The 18284-nt window shown below is 33.9% G+C and overlaps 2 protein-coding genes across 2 annotated transcripts; both read left to right on the top strand.

Moving 5' to 3' along the window:
- The first annotated feature begins 710 nt into the window (after positions 1-710).
- On the top strand, positions 711-5313 carry LOC130635951 (uncharacterized). The gene is made up of 3 exons (XM_057445495.1): positions 711-1376; positions 3904-4239; positions 4866-5313. Exons 1-3 carry the CDS (start codon positions 1322-1324, stop codon positions 5066-5068), a joined length of 594 nt encoding a protein of 197 aa, XP_057301478.1. The 5' UTR covers positions 711-1321; the 3' UTR covers positions 5069-5313.
- LOC130636877 (uncharacterized) lies at positions 5137-17587 on the top strand. Its single transcript, XM_057446726.1, has 6 exons — positions 5137-5149; positions 5283-5633; positions 5729-6007; positions 6156-6501; positions 16407-16534; positions 16908-17587. The coding sequence occupies exons 1-6, from the start codon at positions 5137-5139 to the stop codon at positions 17156-17158; spliced, it is 1368 nt and encodes a 455-aa protein (XP_057302709.1). The 3' UTR covers positions 17159-17587.
- Positions 17588-18284: the final 697 nt, after the last annotated feature.

Raw genomic sequence — 18284 nt, 5'->3', positions numbered from 1 at the left:
AGCTATAAAACATAGAGATATATTAACTTGAGGGCTAAACGTTTGAATATGCAAACAAATTATTTTCTTAACTAAAGTTTACCATTGCCTTTTGTTATGATAGCATTTTCGCTCTACGATGGAGTGCATACAGAAATAACATTTTAAAGTACATACAAATTTTCAATTAGGGCATTTGTGGACACTGTTCAAATATAGCTATACACGTTGTTTTTTATGCCAGTGTGTAAATTTGAGACAGGGTGTACCTATTTTTCTACAATTTATCAACCTCAAATGTTCTTCCAGAAAAATTCCAGAAACTTTTATTGGAGTGAAAGAAAGTTATCTTATTGTAAATAAAAACATAATGTAATAGTAAAAACAGAACTTTTAGAAATAATTGTTTCTTAGTGACTCACGTTGCTTTGTTGTTAATGAAAGAATTTAACCTAATCACGCATCATCTCGGACAGCGTCCTGATAAACTAGATTCTTGTTTCGATCGGAACTTTATGAAAATATTAAAATTCTAACCATGGTGGTCATTATTCTTGTGTCTTTATTGTTCGATATTCTTATAACAGATATTAGTGTCAATTATATTGGCGTTTTGTAAAAAAATTTTTTCGAAGCAGTGTGTCTCGAATGCCGGGAATTTCTTTGTTGTTAATCTACATTAAAAAAAATGTTCAATCCAAAAGTTTTTTGTTTTCTTTTTCTTACTCTATGATTCTCACAACAAAAGGGTTACCTCGAATAGCTAAGTGAAAAAAACATAAGTGTTTTTCCAGGTAAACTTTATTGTTTAAATATGATATGAAAAAAATTGAGGCTAACACAGAGCCTTTCCTCTTTATCCTCTATATGCTTTTGTTTATTTGCTGGCTCTCACTCGGCTTATGCCTCCACGATCGTAAGTTTTACAACGGTTAGTGAAAACCAGCCTTAATAAAAGCTAAGTATACGCACAAAGACCAGACATTACTTTCACCTATTTTTTGTATAATGTAATTTTCTTATATTATCTACAATACTCAAATTTCCGTCTGTGAGCTAAAAAGGTAGATGCGAGTAGCGACAGTAGCATTCCTGTGGATTTACCATGGGCTAACGACGAGTTTGTTATACTTTCTTAATCGTGTCAAGTTTATTGTGTGTCACAAAAATGTTATCCTTTTTTTATTGCAGGTCACAGAAATAACAACAGCTTACATTGTATATCTTTCTCGACATCTGAAGAGGTATTAACAGTTACGTCTTTAAGAAGTACTTAGATAAGTTGAAATCATGTTTTTGTAGATCCACCATTGTGACTTTGGATGAGGTGAACGGCTTTAAGATGAGCTCTGCAAGTATTATCATGGTTCTAATAACCCTGCTTGTTTTAACTCAAGGTGAAATTGTTTATGTATTATTTTTGTTTTCATCTTTTAAAGAAATTATTTTTGAAGTGAATTGTTTTTATTGACAAACAGATCGTTCAGCATATCCGTTAATCATGTTCTTATGTTTCATTGTTTACCTAAATTCTCGTTTATTATTATATGCAAACAAACCACTCTCCAAACATATCATTTTCACAAATAGGTATTTGTGAAAATGATTTGTTTGGAGAGTGTTCAGAAAGTAAGTACCACCAACGCACGTGGTTCTTCTTTTATCGCCACTCTTCCATTCTCGACCCCACTGCTCCTTAAAAAAAAACCTCGAAATTTTCGAGGATTGAATTTCAAAAAGCTTTGAGGGCGAGAATGATGCGCTCCAATAAATGCTGTGCTTAAAAAATAAAAAAGACCTTTTTTAAAGCTCTATGCTTAATTCTGTGCCCTTATTTACGGCGTTAGTTTGTGAATGTTTTGGCGAAACAACAGCGCTTTTCGTAAGAATTACTTTGTAAAATACGTAATTATGTTGGAACAGGGAGAAAGTGGTATTGAAAAGAAATGGTGCGTACATGGGAGAAGGTTGGGTTGCATGAGTACGTGCATGTACATTCTTTTTAGTTTGAATTATTTAGTCTTGTTGTGTGTAGAATATTTTTCGCAAATATGGAGAGCGTTGCGCAGGCGAAGGCTTGCGGCGTTCTTACACAATTTGCAAAGTCACGAGACAATATTTAACTGATCCTTTGTTATCACTGTGAAAAAGCGAAATAAGTATGGAACTTTTTTATATTTAAGAACTTCCGATCAGATTGAGGGGAAAAATAAACTTTTTGACAATTGCGATTTTTTTACATATACTAGCATCGAATTTAAGTTGCAGCCATTTCAATCACCTTCATCGCGATATAATTTTCAATAGTTTTACGTACTCTGAGAGTGCAAGGTAAATAAGCAGTTGTTTCCCAGATTAAAAGTCCCAGATTAAAACAAACGTCATCATAGTGTTTAACAGTCTTATGAACAATAATATCTGTATGTATGAACTTAAGTTAAAGGGGCTACGAAATGTGCTCGTGGTATTAGATTTTAGTGGCAGACACAAAAATCAACGAAGCGGCGGAACTGAAAATTTCTAACTAATGCTAAAGAGTTACTCCCATGTAAAATATCAACACACTGGTTTTAGTTTTCTTTGCAAATAACTTCATGAAAAACTTTGCACGTGTTAGATACTTTAAGTGGAGAAACATTCAAACACAGAAACTTTCGCGAATAGAAACTTGGGCAAATATTTGCATTTAGCGATTATAAACGTTTGCGAATAGGTCATAATATATTTTGCAAACATAAAATTTCGTGAATTAATCTTCTTGAGATATTTCGGGAGCATAAACTTTCACGAATCACCAAAAGTTAACCTTTAAAATGTTAAGAATTGAACCTTAAATCTTTTTTTTTCCTATCAACGCATAATATTAGAACTGAAAAGACCGTTATTGGCTAAAAGGTTCTTTAAGTGACCGTTTAACCTTTCGCAAATAAATAAATTTTTTTTCAGCGTGCCTGAACTTTCGCGAATTTATGCTCTTAAAAAAATTTGAATTTAGCCGAAATTCGGGAAGTTTCCGTCAACGAAGATTTCTGAACACTTGGTAGCTTGTCTAAGTCTTTGATATTTGCAGTTATGTGCAACGAAAGCCGACGTGCAGGGGCGCTAACGGGAGAAAAATCAAAACATTAGACAATCGTATCTCCTTTTTCTTGCGCTGAAAAAGACTTGAAATTCATCTTGTGATAAAAAAGCGCTTTTGATAAAAACTAATATTGTGAGGGCTGAGCGTAGTGATGACAACAGGAGTGTAAAAAAGATTATAGTGAATGATTTTAGTGGAAACTACAGTCAAAATTAGCCCAAAGTTTGGCTGTTGACGTCTTCTCTCGTTGTTTTTGTTTACACAATGAATTTGTTAGTAATGTCGCGTAAAGGTTTAAGACTACGTCGAATGAGATCAAATTGCTTTCCTATACGTATTCCTATACTGTTGGTAGGAGTATCAAAGTGAAACTCATCTAGCACCTGGTCTAAACATTGTGATTTGAAGATAATTAAGCTGTACACTCAACCTTAAGAAAGAAAAGACTGAATCTATATTGTTTGGTACATGTAGAAGTTTAAGCGTGGTGTCCACCTACGTTAAAATTACATTGCAATAACTTACCTGATGACTACAAGTGGCTACAAAATTATGCGAAAATTGCATGGTCTATCGCGTTATTTTTTTCACGATAGAGAATAAAAACTTTTTTATTCTAATGAATAATTTTTTTTAAATGTTGCATCGAATGTTGCATCAAATATAGCATTCGTTTCACCAGTGCTTAATCCGTATTTGTACGGAGTGTAAAAACCTCTGTCAAGTAAAACATTAATTTATGATGTAGCTATGTTGAAGGCTTCACCAGTAATTATTTTATGCCTACTATAAAAGAAAAGACAACAACATTAACAACCTTAACTTTACCATTTCCTTTCCAGGACGAGATAACAAGTTCCAGTTGGCTCCACACAATGTCACGTTTTACTTTGGTACATCACGATACATGCAACAGTTATGCATACCTCCAGATATAATCCCAAGACCAGAAGTAAGGTGGAAGAAGGGGAACCAGACATTAACCAATGGAAAGCGCGTATTGATGCTTGCTAGTGAAGAATTGAAATCGTTTGATACTAAAGTTCATGTTAAAAACGGAAGCAGAGTTTTCCTGTTGTCAATAAATCCAGTTGGTGAAACAGATCAGGGAATATATCATTGCGTTTTTAACAGCACAAATGGAGAAGAATCTGCAAGCTTTTCTGTGAAAATTACAGGTAGTGTGGGCAGAAAGTTTATAGGGAAGTCGACACTGAGCTGAGGTGGTCGTGTGGCGTAGGTGGAGGCGAGGGTGGGTGAAGTGGGTGAATCAGCTATCTCTGTCATACTCGAAATGATTTAATTCCTCCTGCATCGCTAACATCTGGCCACTACATTTTGGTTATTGCGTCAACGGATCTACATATATTTTTCAAAACAATGTGACCTTCAAACTGTAGCATTTCATACGTTTTTCAATGTATTTATTAAACAAATAATATCACCCTTGAGTTTATATTGATTCACAATTACATTTAGACACTTATTATGTCAGTTCTTTACGTCAATGCACATGAAACTGCTGTGTATACGACTTGTCAAATAATTGCATTATTAATAGAAATTCTAATTACCAGTTCTTCTTGAACATGATAGTTTGGTAGGCGACGTTTCGGGAAATCCTACTTCCACCCGAGGATCTCCCGAAACGTCGCTTACTAAACTATCATGTTCAAGAAATGATAAACTTTGCCGAGTAATATGAATACTGAACAGACAAACCGAAATAATATCTTCAATAACCAGTTCTTTTGTAAATAAAATCTAATATATCTATTTTAACTATAGAGATTCTTTTTTATAGATTCTTGCAAACCTGGTACATTCAAATGCAGAGCAGATAAGAAATGTATACTGGCGTCGGCGTTATGTGACGGTGTAGTACATTGTAGCGACAGTTCGGACGAGCGTGATCAATGCTGTATGTATATTTACTTAAGTCTTCATGAATTGGCTTCGATAGCTAAAAAAAAAACATGTCATTTAATTTTGTTGTGCCAAATTTGAGTTATTAGGATGGTGACACCCGTCTCTCTGGAATGATGGTAAACTCCCTTTCTCTAGAATGTCAGAAAATGTCAGATCAAGGTGAATTGTTAAAATACGGGTCTGTTGTCTTTTGTACGGTAGCAAAGGCTGGCCTAATATCTTTAAGTACCCCCAAAAAACACTTTTGCGCCACTTACACGTCCATTTTCATCGACGTTATCCTTCTTTTGAGATCACTCTAAAAATTATCATCATTTTCTGTTGAAAAACACCATCAGAAATTTAACACACTGTTTTTCTTTAGCCCCTCCATTAACACCATTTGGACTGCGCAAGCATTCAAAAAATTGGAAACAAATCACCATTGTGTGGGAGACTGTGGCGGGAAAAATCACTGGCTACGAACTATTAGTCATATATCCAAACAACCTCAATAAAACATTCTTTGTAGCGCCAAGTCATCCTCTTGTATCAATTCATGGTTTAGCTGCGAGTACAACATATGGTTTCGCAGTTCGCTCAAAATCGCATGCTGGTTATAGCGAGTATTCAAAGATCGTATATGTCTCCACAAGAACGCATGGTATCTCCAATTTTAGAAACTTTGTTTTTCTTATTTTATTTAGTATTCGTGAAAGTGCAAAAACAATATGTTTTATTCTCTTTTTTCTTTTTTAGGTCTTCCAAAAATACCACATGGATTGCGTTACACTCAAAAAGATGTTGATTTCATTACTATAACTTGGAACAATGTAAAAGATGCTTCAAGTTATGACCTTGAAATGTTTACTCCTGACAGGAACGCAACTGAGTATTTCATAGCATTTCGAAGGTTACCTCAAATCACTGTTAAAGGACTAACAAACAACACGTTGTATCGCTTCAAAGTTCGAGCAAGGTCGACTTTTGGTACAGGCAACTTTAGCGAAGCGATAGTGGCACGAACACTTCCCATTGGTACGTATTTGTCAAAAATGCTTCATTGACGTTCTGTTCTATATATTGGTCACTTGCCAACGAATGTTACGTGAAATTATACCACAGTGCTCTTAAATTTTCTTCCTCTATTCCTTGCGCCAAAATAAAAATTTTTCGTGTACCTTAGGTAAACCTGGTGCACCGACGAAGATTGCGGCTGTTGTTAGTGGGTTTGATGTCTCCATTACATGGCATCACCCAACTTATCGAAAAAATTCTCAGATCTTTCAATTATACTACATGGTATTATTATGTGTTCTGGAACCTGTTAATGCGATAGTATTGGTCAATAAAACAGTAACTGTCACAGTTCAACCAATCACGTTTCAACAGGAGGGCAATTCGTCAATCAAAGTTTCTGCGCAACAGCATATCACTGCTGGAGGTGTCGAGAAAAAGAATGTGACAGTACAAACACGCAGGGAACTGTTGATGTACAAAGAACGCAAATGTGTGAAAAGTAAGAAGTTGAGGTAAGAAAATTAATTCTTTTGGCTTTTATGTCTTACTACTGCTATTGAGATTGAAGAAGATTCTTGAAAGCTTATAATTTAAGAATTTTTAAGCAATTTTTTTTAACGGAGTAAGTTTTGTTAAAAAATGGCGTTAAAATATCTGTGAAAGGTTTTTCTACATGGAGATTGTCACAACTTTTTGCTTAAAAACGCAAGAGGGAGACTGGTACAGCTCTGCTCTCTTGTATATATTGATTTTCCTGTGGTAATTTGTTGTTTGTAGTTTAAAGTAACGAGCGACATTATTTTACTGATCAACTCTTTCCACTTGTTTTCGGATTCTGTAAAGATGATTCTACCTTGAAAATATAAATGGATGATGATTTTTACTTAAATTAGCGCTTCTGCTATTCTTTCTTCTTAATTTTGTTATCTTTGCATTTGTGCGAACTAGCTACCTATAAATAAATCGGAAATCACCTTAATGGTGTACATGAAATCGATTGGGCTATGGAAATTACCGTCTTTACCCGGCTCTGTTCTCGATGTCTAGGATTGTCGGAAATAGAATAGAGCCACCCGATGTGGTTGTGGTACATTTGGGGAGTTGAGGGCTTGGAAGTTGGGGTGAAAAGAGGTTAGGGTTTATTAATGAATAGTTTTTCTTTGTTAAAAACTTAATTTCGAAAGAAATATCTTTTAAATTTCACTTGCTCTTATCATAAAATAATATTTTGAAATGCACCGTATGCTGGTTGCGAACAAATCGGTATACGTTTCAAGTTTCATATGGCACATTGGCCAGTTTTTTTACAAGGATTATTCTGAAGAAGAATAGATAAATTTTTTGATTGTGATGGATCTACTCGACAAAGCGTGGTTATGTTTTTGTTTACAAGCAGTTCTTGAAATCAAGTTATTTAAATACAGATGAGATAATGCACGCTTTCTTTTATAAGCAGCACGAAATTTTGTACGACGCTTAACTTTTCTTGATTTTACAGGCTCAATTGCTGCTTACAGTTGCTTGTAGACTGTCTATTTAATAACATAAATGTACGTTTGAACTTGCTCTGTTAGGCTAATGCACCAAAACCTCCTCGCACCACGATTCGATGTTATTTAATCACATATCGTATGACATTTACATAAGTTTTAGGACAAGTTATATATCATTAAATTATTACTTTTAAAATTCCTGATTTCTTCACTGCACTTTTATTTTTCACCCTCTTTCATGAAGTTGTTGTTTCAATTTGTTTATAAAAAAATTGCGCCATGCTGTCTATAAAAAAGTGAATATTAAGTTCCCTTTTCAAAATAAATTAAATAAAATATGTGGATTTAACTAGGAGAATGATAGATTTCTAGCAAGAAAAATCCAGGGATCCTATTGTGGTCAATCCGTCCCTATATTTCTTCACCTTAAAGATATGGCGTACATAAACGTTTGTTTATTTTTTTAATAAAGTACGTGTGAGCATGTTTGCAAACGAAACATTTGTTAGTGGTGTCCACCGCAATATTGTTTGAAAAACTGCTTTATGTTATTCCAATCAAGATGTACTTTCCTTTGTGTGCCATACGAAGAATGACATATTGTGTTGTATATGACAGTTACATGACGGATTGGCATACGCGTGACTGTCTTCACATTTTTTGTGTCGTAACGCGTTTGTAGCTATGTAAAGTGTCAATGGTGTAGGGAAACTTATAAGGTACGTAAAATCGTCAAATATTTTAGGGTTTTTAAACAATTATTTTTATGTTGTTGTTGTTGTGGCATCATGGTAAGATACTGTTCAGAAAACTATTCTGTGCTTTCTGCGAATTATTCTAATTTATAAGCAGACTCTTTGAGCTTAACGTTTGATATTGTGTTAAACGAAAACAAAATAATCGCCATTTTGGCGACATGAATTGGCGATGAAAGAAAACTTTTATCCATTTAAAGAGGTCGTTTTATGTTCGCTGTCCTACCCTCAGGATTATTCTTGTCTTTGTAATGTGCTTTATTATAATGTTTGCACCGGTACTGACTATTTATTCCAAAACGCAAGTTTAAATGATGACCGAAGTTATTTTCAAATTATGAACTCCAGCTAAGCTAGTACCACAATGGCATGACTACCGAATCAGTGAACTTATAAAACACCTTATTCAGGGCAGAGTCAAGTCACAGGAAGAGAGTGGCAAAGACGCCCTACCACCATAAAATCCTTGTGTTGGTTGGGAAGTCATCAAACTTGTTAAGAATGATGTCTGTCGTATATGACAAATAAAAATCAAGCCTTAAATGATGATTGTGTTCAATTATTTCTATTTTGCAAGTATTTTGAGTTCTAGCTATCGAAATGGTAAAATGAAAGCGTTACAAACCTAAATACATCTTTTCTATTCCTCTGTCAATGATTGTTGTTGTTGATTTCATTCAAATTTTGTCGCTACAAAATACGAAATCGATTCCAGTGCATGTGGAGGAGATACACAATACAATAAAAATGAAATACACATAGACAAAATACCTGAGAGACGTTATATGCGCTCGTCTGACCAACTTGAAGATATTCTCCGGTAAGGTATATATAAGCACGATTAAAAAGCAAATGTGCTTTGCTTGAGCTCAGCTCGCTTCGCTAGCTGGCTTAGTCCCCCCAAAAATATCTCAAGGTCAGTAGTTTTACTTGGTAAAATATTGTGACCAGTATTTAACTGAGTATTCACTATTCCATTCTTTTTATCTAATAAAACGACTATAGTTTTGTTAAATACTAACTTTCGCAATACTAACTTTCGAATTACTAACGAAATTACAAAAAACCCAGCTTATTGCGCTAGGTTGAAAATAAGGTTTTTACGGGTAAAACGTTAACGGCTGAAAGGTTAGGATTTTCGCTCAAGCGTAATCTCCATCTCGCGGGCACGTGACGAATCGATTCTAGGAAAAGAAATTTACCATAAAAACGACATAAGTTTTTAGTAATGTAGTAAAGTCGAATAGGGTGGAATCCCGTTTCAGGACCCATCCAGACTTCTATATAACTTTTATGTAACGGACATTAAAGTAAGTGAGTCGTAAAGCTCTATGATTATGCATGTGTTCAAAGCTTACTAGTGATAATAGAAACCACTCTGTCCATCACTACAACGAACGCAGATGGTTGAACCTTTTGAAATGTTTTTGGTATCACACGTACTTTTGGCGGATATATAAAAACAAGGTGGTAGTTTCCATAGCAAATTTTACACGTTTCTGCAGTCGGCTTTTCCCGCCCTTAAAAATTATTTCTTTGTTATGTGGCATAACATTCGTTATAAATAAGTTAACAAGAAAACCAAGAAACCATGTCGATTTTAATTATAATTTAGTATCTGTTTATGTGTTAAATCTCATTTTCAACTTTGTTTTCCTATGTCCTGAAGATTTCGCGCGCATTTTTTTCTTCTTGTTCCCAGGGCTTTTCTAGATAAACCCACTACTTAATTATACTACTTTCCAGGTTTATCTAAAAAGAGATTTGGGGAGGAGCATTTTATTTCTCCGGAATTATTTGTGCTGTCTTGGATTGATGATCCAGTTGTTTTTTGTCAAAAGTTTGATAATTTGGCTAAAAAACAGTTGATTTAAGTTTGAATATCCTTTACGATAGGGACTTTGCCAGGAAGTAAAAGAACTTCAGTTTTGTATCAGAATACATTCTCGACCCTAGACCTCTTTGAGATAAACCTCGAAATGCGAGGCTTTATCTTAAAGTGCTCTGGGGTTGAGAAAGATTAGAATGCATAACTACATGACAAGCGTCAGCTTATAATTTTTTTGTATAGTTGTACTTCGGTAAAACTCTTTGTACCGTCTTAGTATAGAGCCGTTTTTATAATATCATTAGAAAACGCAAAACTCTTTGGTTTTTTACTTTCAACTATTTTTTTTCTTAAATTTTTTAACACTTTTTTGAAAACAATATTGAACACCGCAGCGCATCTTTTAAAAATCTTTTTAAGAAAAACAAGGCTCTAAATATAGCAAACCCCGTGTTAACCAGATTGTCTTCAATAAACGCTTCGACTAAGTGTGCAGCTTTTTCAGTCGGAGCTTCAAAAGAATACAACAGAAAGGTGGTATAGGATAACTTAAGGCTGCAAGAATGCGTACTCCCCCTATAAGACGGTAACTGGCCGCCTTAGAGTCTTCAGAAGCCTACACACTCAGTTATCGGCTTGGTAGAAGTCTGGTACTGTGAAAAATAACTTAGGACGTCTTTTCCGAGGCAAGGCACATCGAGATTTATCTGGGGGGTGGGAGCACGTGAGTTACGTTTACGTTCTCTGTAAAACGTGACAGGCTATATTAGAGTTTTTAACAGGTTTTATTTACGACGCACAAAATAACACGTAAAAGAGGTGCGAATTTGGTTATTTTGACTTAAAATAAACTACACATCAAGCTGTCAAACGATATTTGAGGCGGTTCTTTAAAATATTTGATTTTACATTCAATAATTAAAAACACTGCGCAGTGAAGTTTGATTTTTCGTTTCTGTGTTTTTCTAACTGTGCTATCTGCTGTTGTTCCAAGAGAGTCGTGTAGGTTTTAGATTCTGTTATACAAACAAAAGAAGGGATTTGTTTGAAGTTTTGCTTTCATCTTAATCCTATGGTGTTGTTGTTTGGTCAAACATTCGATTTTGTCTGTCAATAATTTTTTTTCTTTTTCGTTCGTGAAACTGAAAGCTTAACGGGAATGGTGAAGAAGATATCAGAAAATTGGTAAAAAGGTTAGTTCGGAGATGTGCATGTTTTTTTGCACCCTCGACTTCAGAGAAAACCTTTGAAAACATTTCATTTTTTGCTTCGCAATTTATAACACATTCTTGCAAACAGTTCTTTCATTACTTTTTTATCAATATTCTTCGATAACTCTCTGCCGAAGATAGAAGATTGGGGCAAGATTTCTCCGCCATAACTTCAAGCAGATTTCGGAGCTTGTCTGTTCTATACGATCAACCTCTAAGAATCTTTAAAGTGAAACTTTTACAGATTAAACATTTACGCCCTGTTTTAAAAAATATGACAAGTAATTTTAAATAACTTAAAGTGGAAATTGTTGTTTCTGTATTTTTCTGTTTGCGTTTGTGTATACCTTTTATGCATTAATATATTTACAAGAAAGAAAGGATGAATTGTTTTTTGATTCAGCAGGCGGCTTGGAAAAGATTTGGATAAGGTATCACTTACAAAGTGAGATTTCAATTTAGATTTTATCAACACTCTTTTGTAAAGATCATAGACATGTTAAGCCGTTACAAAGATAACAGAATCAGTTTTATGAGATAGGCTTGGGAACGTGATTTTTTTTCATTGATTGTGTTGTTGCGTTTGTTTTTCATGGCGTCAAGCGTAAAGAGTTATGTGAAGCTTTTAAAGCGTTTCTGGCTTATAGTAGCCAATTTAGATATATGATGTTATTGTCTTACTTAATGATCACTGACGGCTATCAACCTTCTTTCATTAAATAAAATTTTGACGAGTTTAATTTTTTAGGGATATATATAAAACTTTTCTTGGCCATTTTTTAATCTGAAATTATTTAGAGTTTTATTTCTCATTCTTTTGTTTTCAAAATAGCAACAACATATCTTCCACACAAGAATCAAGATATCTGAAATTTAGAATTGTAGGCGTTTGTAAAAAGTATCTTGGCTGTTAAAAAGTGTTCTATAAATCCAACCTTGTTCCCAGGGCATTTTGCCTTTTGATCAATTAATAATCTTATATTTCTGATTGTATACAACTGCAATACCAATCTCTTTTTTTGATAGCGGATTAGGAGCAAGGATACCCCGGAGTCGTGCATTTTTTTCCTGTAACTAAATATTATTGTGTGGGAATGAGAAGACATGATCTAAATCTAGCTTTTTTTATGCCAGCACCAATTTTTTTGGATAACATTATGTCACTGTAAAACATCAATACGTTTATGAGATGTATTTTTATTTAAATTAAGTTTTCTTTTATCTTTCCTATCATATATTACATATATACTTACTGGCCTCCGCCCAGGCTTTTATGTAATTTGCTTATCGATTTCAAAGGAATGTTTTTCTATCGTGATTGATTTTAAAAAAAGATTCTAGATTAGCCAGTAGGTAAGGTCATTTGGTAGGACGGTGGTAGGGGTGGGCCGGCGGTAGGAGTAGCTTAACAAACGCCTCAGACACAATCAACGTCTCAAACATATTTTCTTCTTCTGTTAAATTTTAAATTTTATTATATTAGAGTGAGGTTAATTTTTTGTTATGTGAAAAATTTTCCTGCATTGAGGTTAATAAGTCATGGTTTTCCTCTTTCATCGTTATGCTTTCCTCATCAAATATCTCTTCTGCTTTAATTATTGTTAATGACTGTTGTTATGGCTGTATTAGAATTTTATTTGTGATTACGTTAATCATAGATCTGAGCATTTTACGACATGGTCACGAAAAGCCATCTTTACTATTCCCCGAGCTTCATGTTACAAGATTTGTTTATTATTTATGTTCAATATATTTTTAGCAATTTAAAGTCTACCAACGCATTGGTATTTTTTACTTCATATAACTTATACATACATATTTTCTCACAATAACTCCACGTATTTTAAAAACCTGAACGTTTGGAACTTGTATTACGGTGGAAGTAAAGAACTTATTATTGTTATTACTGTTTTTCCCTTCTGTTCCGATTTCCGATTGATACGGCTATCAACTAGGGTACTGCGAAGGAGGTCGTAGGACATTTAAAGCTTCTATTTGAGCTACATAAGCCGTGCAAGCACAGCAGTCACTCAACTAGTCAACCACCTATGATCCTAACTTGAGTTTTATGCTGACGTGAACGGTACACAACAAAACTTCAGTTGGTTTGGAATTAGATCTCTGGCAAGGTTTTTTATATAAACAAAACGTGTTTTTAATATGTTTACGTCAGTTTATAAGGAGAGCTTGGTTTGGACAACAAAGGCCTTTTATTATTTCGTTAAAAAGTAAAAAGATGCTGGTATCTTTTAACATACCAGATAATTCTGTCAGAAATACTCCCGCTTTTGAAAATGTCATAATGCTGGCTTATTAACGGTTGTCATGATAAGCAAAAATCACAATTACAGAATCGCGTTGCCATGCCAGCTAATGGCATTCGCTGGGCTTTTGATGTTAAGAAATAAAAAGATAAATCCGAAAATGTGTTCATTGTTGTGAATCATATTGTACGTGTGGATTAAAAAGGTCAATTATGTTCATCTCGACGACATTTTGACAGACAAGAAGGAATCTTCGAAGCAGCAAGTTTGTTTCAGTTCTGTTATATAGGTAGGTGTAATGTATTCTTAAACAAAGCTGTCAAGTGTATCCTTAAAACTTCTTGCTTATATTTTGGGATTCTAAATCTCATGACGGCTGAACCGTGGATTTAGTGATGCTCGTTGTACGTTTGTTGTGAGGTAAAATGATAGCTGCGAATGACGATAGGAAAATTCCTGTGGATTTTTCCACGGTCTACGACTAGAATATTCAAATTATTGTAATTGTAAAAAAGGAAAATGATTATATTAGGTGTAAGTACATAAAGAACGAAATGCTATATTCACATCCTGTCAAAGTTCTTGTTATTTTATTTTAACCTAAGTGTTAGTGTCAATACTCTTAGAACACGATGACTGTATAAAACACACACTCGTTTTATTGCATACACACTTTTCACACGAAATGTGTGAACGCTTTTGGTATTAAGCGTCACTGTTTCTTCTCTTTTCTCGAAATATACTATATTCAGAACTTACCAATTCATTCTACAACTGGAAATTTTGATTTCTTATATAAATAACTGTCTTATTTTTGCACCAAAAATTCCTGTTGACATATTCAAATTGACAGTTTGTTCAGTATACAAAAGAAGAAAATATTTTTTGAGAACGTGGCTGTTTGTGCTTACATTATAAAGTAAACATGAGTTCTGATTGTTTGCAAAATAACTGATTTGCCTCATAGCGTATTTACTTTTTCATCTAGTTTTCTTTAACATTGGCCAACAGCCATGACTACCATTTTGTTTTTGTTATACAGTTTTTATAATTTTGTCTTTACAACTTCTTTGATCATCATTCTAGAAGGTAGTGTAATTATCATTCTACATTTTGCATTTCTATATATTTGTTTCTTATATTTATATTTTAAAAAGCTTGGCAGCCATTTTGTTTCTCAGAAAAACGTCTATGTTTGAGTAGGCTAGACGTACTTTTTTACTTTCGTACGCTTTTAGAATTTTTTTATCAGAGCATACAGCTTTCTTATGGCACCTTTTCAAATAAACTTTTTTGTAAATCTATCTTTTTTCCTCTTCATGTTGAAAAAAGGTTTTTAAAGTGCTGCGAAACGACTCAAGAAAGATCTCCGTCATTGATGTTACTCTCCATCATTTCACATTTTGTTTGGAATAACATTGTCTAATAACCAGACCACTCAAAAGGTCGAAATGTTTGAAAAGTACTGTTCTGTCGTTTTTACTTATGGACAATATAATATACAACATGATTTAAGATATTGTTTTTTTCCTTATTGCTCATGAACTCTTTCGCTGCGATTTTCGTGTAAGGCACTAAAGTCAAAATTAAACAGCTTGTTTTGTAGCCCTTTTATTTTAGCCGATTCATGGTTCTGTTGTGTTTATAGAGAAACTAAGGTTGTTCTTCTTAAAACAGAACGACTTGATATTCCCTGTAATTATAAACCACACGACGTCAAGCATAATGTGACTACAGGTTTTAAGAGCAAAGTATGCATGATGGAATTTTATCTATTTTTGTAGACTGCGCAGCACTGTTTACGCCATTTTGTTTTTTGGCTATATATAGACTTACAGTGTCCAAGAAGCTAACGGCGCTCTACAGTAACATTTGTTAAAAATAAGCAAGAAAGTTCGATATTTTAAAGTTACAAGAAAAACTTTTAACGTGAAAGGTTACCGCTCTTACTGTGATTCTTTGTTTTTCTAATTTAAAATTCTCTACATGCTTAGAATCGAAATAATCAGCTTAGAATGATTACAAGCGATAATGCTGATTTACGCGGGATGACTTCGCACGAAAACTTTCATGACTTTAAATAATTCAATGTTATAAACGTGCATTGTGGGAATGTTTGCATTGTGGGAATGTTTGCGTTGCAGGAATGTTTATAATTCCCCCTTAAAAGTCGCAAACTACGGAAATTGGTGCACGTTAGACTCGAACGCAAGTTTTTGTACTTGATGCTTGGGGTAGGAGCATTAACTTTAAACGTCAGCTTTTAATATTCGAGTTAGCCCTAACTTATGCAACCTCGTTACCAGGGCTATTCTACGCCTATGACATACTGGCCTGACCACTTTCGTAGCAGTGTTAACATCAGATAAACAGGTTCCTGAAAAACGGAGAAAACTGTGAATAAAATATAGGGTACGTTTTTACTTTTGAAGTCTAAAAGAGTTGTTATGTTTGAATATAAGATAAAGAAGTTAACATGTAAATATTTCCCTGTTTATTATGCATGTTTTGTGTTATTTTAACCAAAAATGCTCTTAACATGCTTTTTCTTATGTGTAAAGCGAAGAAGCACGAAAATAAAAGGTAAAAAATAAAATAAAACTTCTATCTACCAGGCTCTGCGCATTAGGCACGCTATGGTTGATTTTGTCGGTTCGCGCGTGTGTATAGAAATAGGGGCTAATTTAGAGAACCAGGGTGAAAGATAGAGATCACATGAAAGCAAGAAATTTTTACCTTGTTTAAATCCATGGCCTAACATACTGTGATTTGATACAGAAAATTGTTCATAAAGTTCTTTTTAGGAACACGTAGTTCAAGCATTAAAAGATTATATAATTCTTATTCAAGTATTTCTTCTTTTTAGATATACGCGGTACAAATTTACCAAGTTAAACCCCGCTACAACGTATCGATACACTGTTACAACGTTTGGTCGAAACGATATCGAAGGTGGATCGGTTACCGGGAATTTTACGATTGCAATGTTTACAAGTAGGAATTGTTCGTTAAAGATTATTTGCAAACTTATCAACTATTACCATAAGCCAGTAAATATTTTTCATCAGCGAAATAACAATTTCCATTTTGCAGAACTTAGTCAGACTTCAGATTTCTTTATCTACGGAATTGATTTTTGAGATTCAACCTTAGTCGAACCAGGGTACCCTCCTTTTCCCACAACCCCACTGCCGTCAAAAGTGACGGTTGACACAAAATTTGGTACAAGTGTTTGTTATCACCTTATTATGATCAAAAACTTTGGATCGTGCTATTCAGTTCAATATGATTTCATCCTATATATCCCATAAGGCACTCATGACAGCGTTATTTCACTTGGTTTAATAATTTTTCTTCTATTAAATAGCTTTGCCGCCTACCCACAATCCGCTGCCAAAAGAAGAGTTCAGTGGTATATTGGTATTCGCGATTGTTAGTGGTTTTCTTATCATTCTTTTGGTGATCGTCTTTGCGTTTGCATATTTTTGTAAATGGAAGTTTCTCATGGATGCTGTGGAAGAACATTATTTATCAAAACAAAACAACGCAAAAAATACTCCTTTAAAAGGATCTTCTACTAATCCAGAAGTGATAATTGATTCCTATGATAAACTATGACGAAAAGCGAGATATTATTATTTTTTGAAGTTTTTATAAATATATTTTCAATGTACAGATTTTATTTGGCTGTTTTTGGCTGCCCTTGTTTTTCCTACCGTAATAGTTTGTTTGTTTTGTTTTTATTTTTTATTTTGTTTGTTTGTTTAATTACTTTTTTGGTTTTCGCTTTTTGCTTTTTGTTTGTCCATTGTGGTCTTTTTTTGTATATTATAGTCGTCTTCCTTTTTGAATTTTGAATATTTTCTTTTATCCTTTTTTTAATTTTTTTATCTAACTCCTCTAATTATTTTTATCCATATAATGGAAAATTATTTTTTTTCACAGTAATGTATGAAATTGTATTCTTAAAGAAGTTACCTGTAAATACACAATTTTTCTGTCAAAAATGACAGTTTTGATAAACTTTATATATTTATGTCATATATGCGTGAGACGTGATTTCATAAAATTAAAACCATACTAATTTGTGCTTCGCTATTATACTGACTGGCAGTGAGTGGAATTCCATTTACTGCAAGCCGCAGACGAACCCACTACTCTACATTCGGCAGTATGTTAACGGCTTATCAGACAGCTTATCACGCACAGCGGTTGCATGTCGCTGAAGGTTTATCATGGTACATCCGTGTGCTGATTTATTTACACCGAATATACTCGCCTGTCATGATTTCGGTAGACAATTCTTAGTGAAGAATTGACACATAGTTCTACTGTGTAAAACCTGTAATCACACAGGATTTCATAGTTTAAGTAATTGCTACTTGATCACGCATGGAAAACCAGTATTCAATCAGAATGTTAGATTGTAATGCAATTATGCTATAAGACGCTGCGTGGATAAGTTGGTAAATGCAGTTTTCCCTTTAAGTATTTTCTTTTCTTTTAAGTTTAAAATTTTTTTTAAGTAGATTATCATATTATCGACAACTTCTTCACATGATACAACTCTAACAACATGAATTTCGCAATACACAACTGAAAACAATTCTAATGTTTCCGACAAAAATGTAATAAACGTGGCAAACAATTAGACCATATGTAAAACAAGTCTCCATCTTTTATGTTTGTGGCATTGAAGATATATCGAAAAATCTTCTTAAACGCGAAAGTTTGATCTGCAAAA

Source organism: Hydractinia symbiolongicarpus, chromosome 3 (genome assembly GCF_029227915.1).
Source record: "Hydractinia symbiolongicarpus strain clone_291-10 chromosome 3, HSymV2.1, whole genome shotgun sequence".
NCBI lineage: Eukaryota > Metazoa > Cnidaria > Hydrozoa > Anthoathecata > Hydractiniidae > Hydractinia > Hydractinia symbiolongicarpus.
The sequence above is the reverse complement of the archived record's forward strand: the minus strand, read 5'-3'. Positions and strand labels throughout refer to the sequence as shown.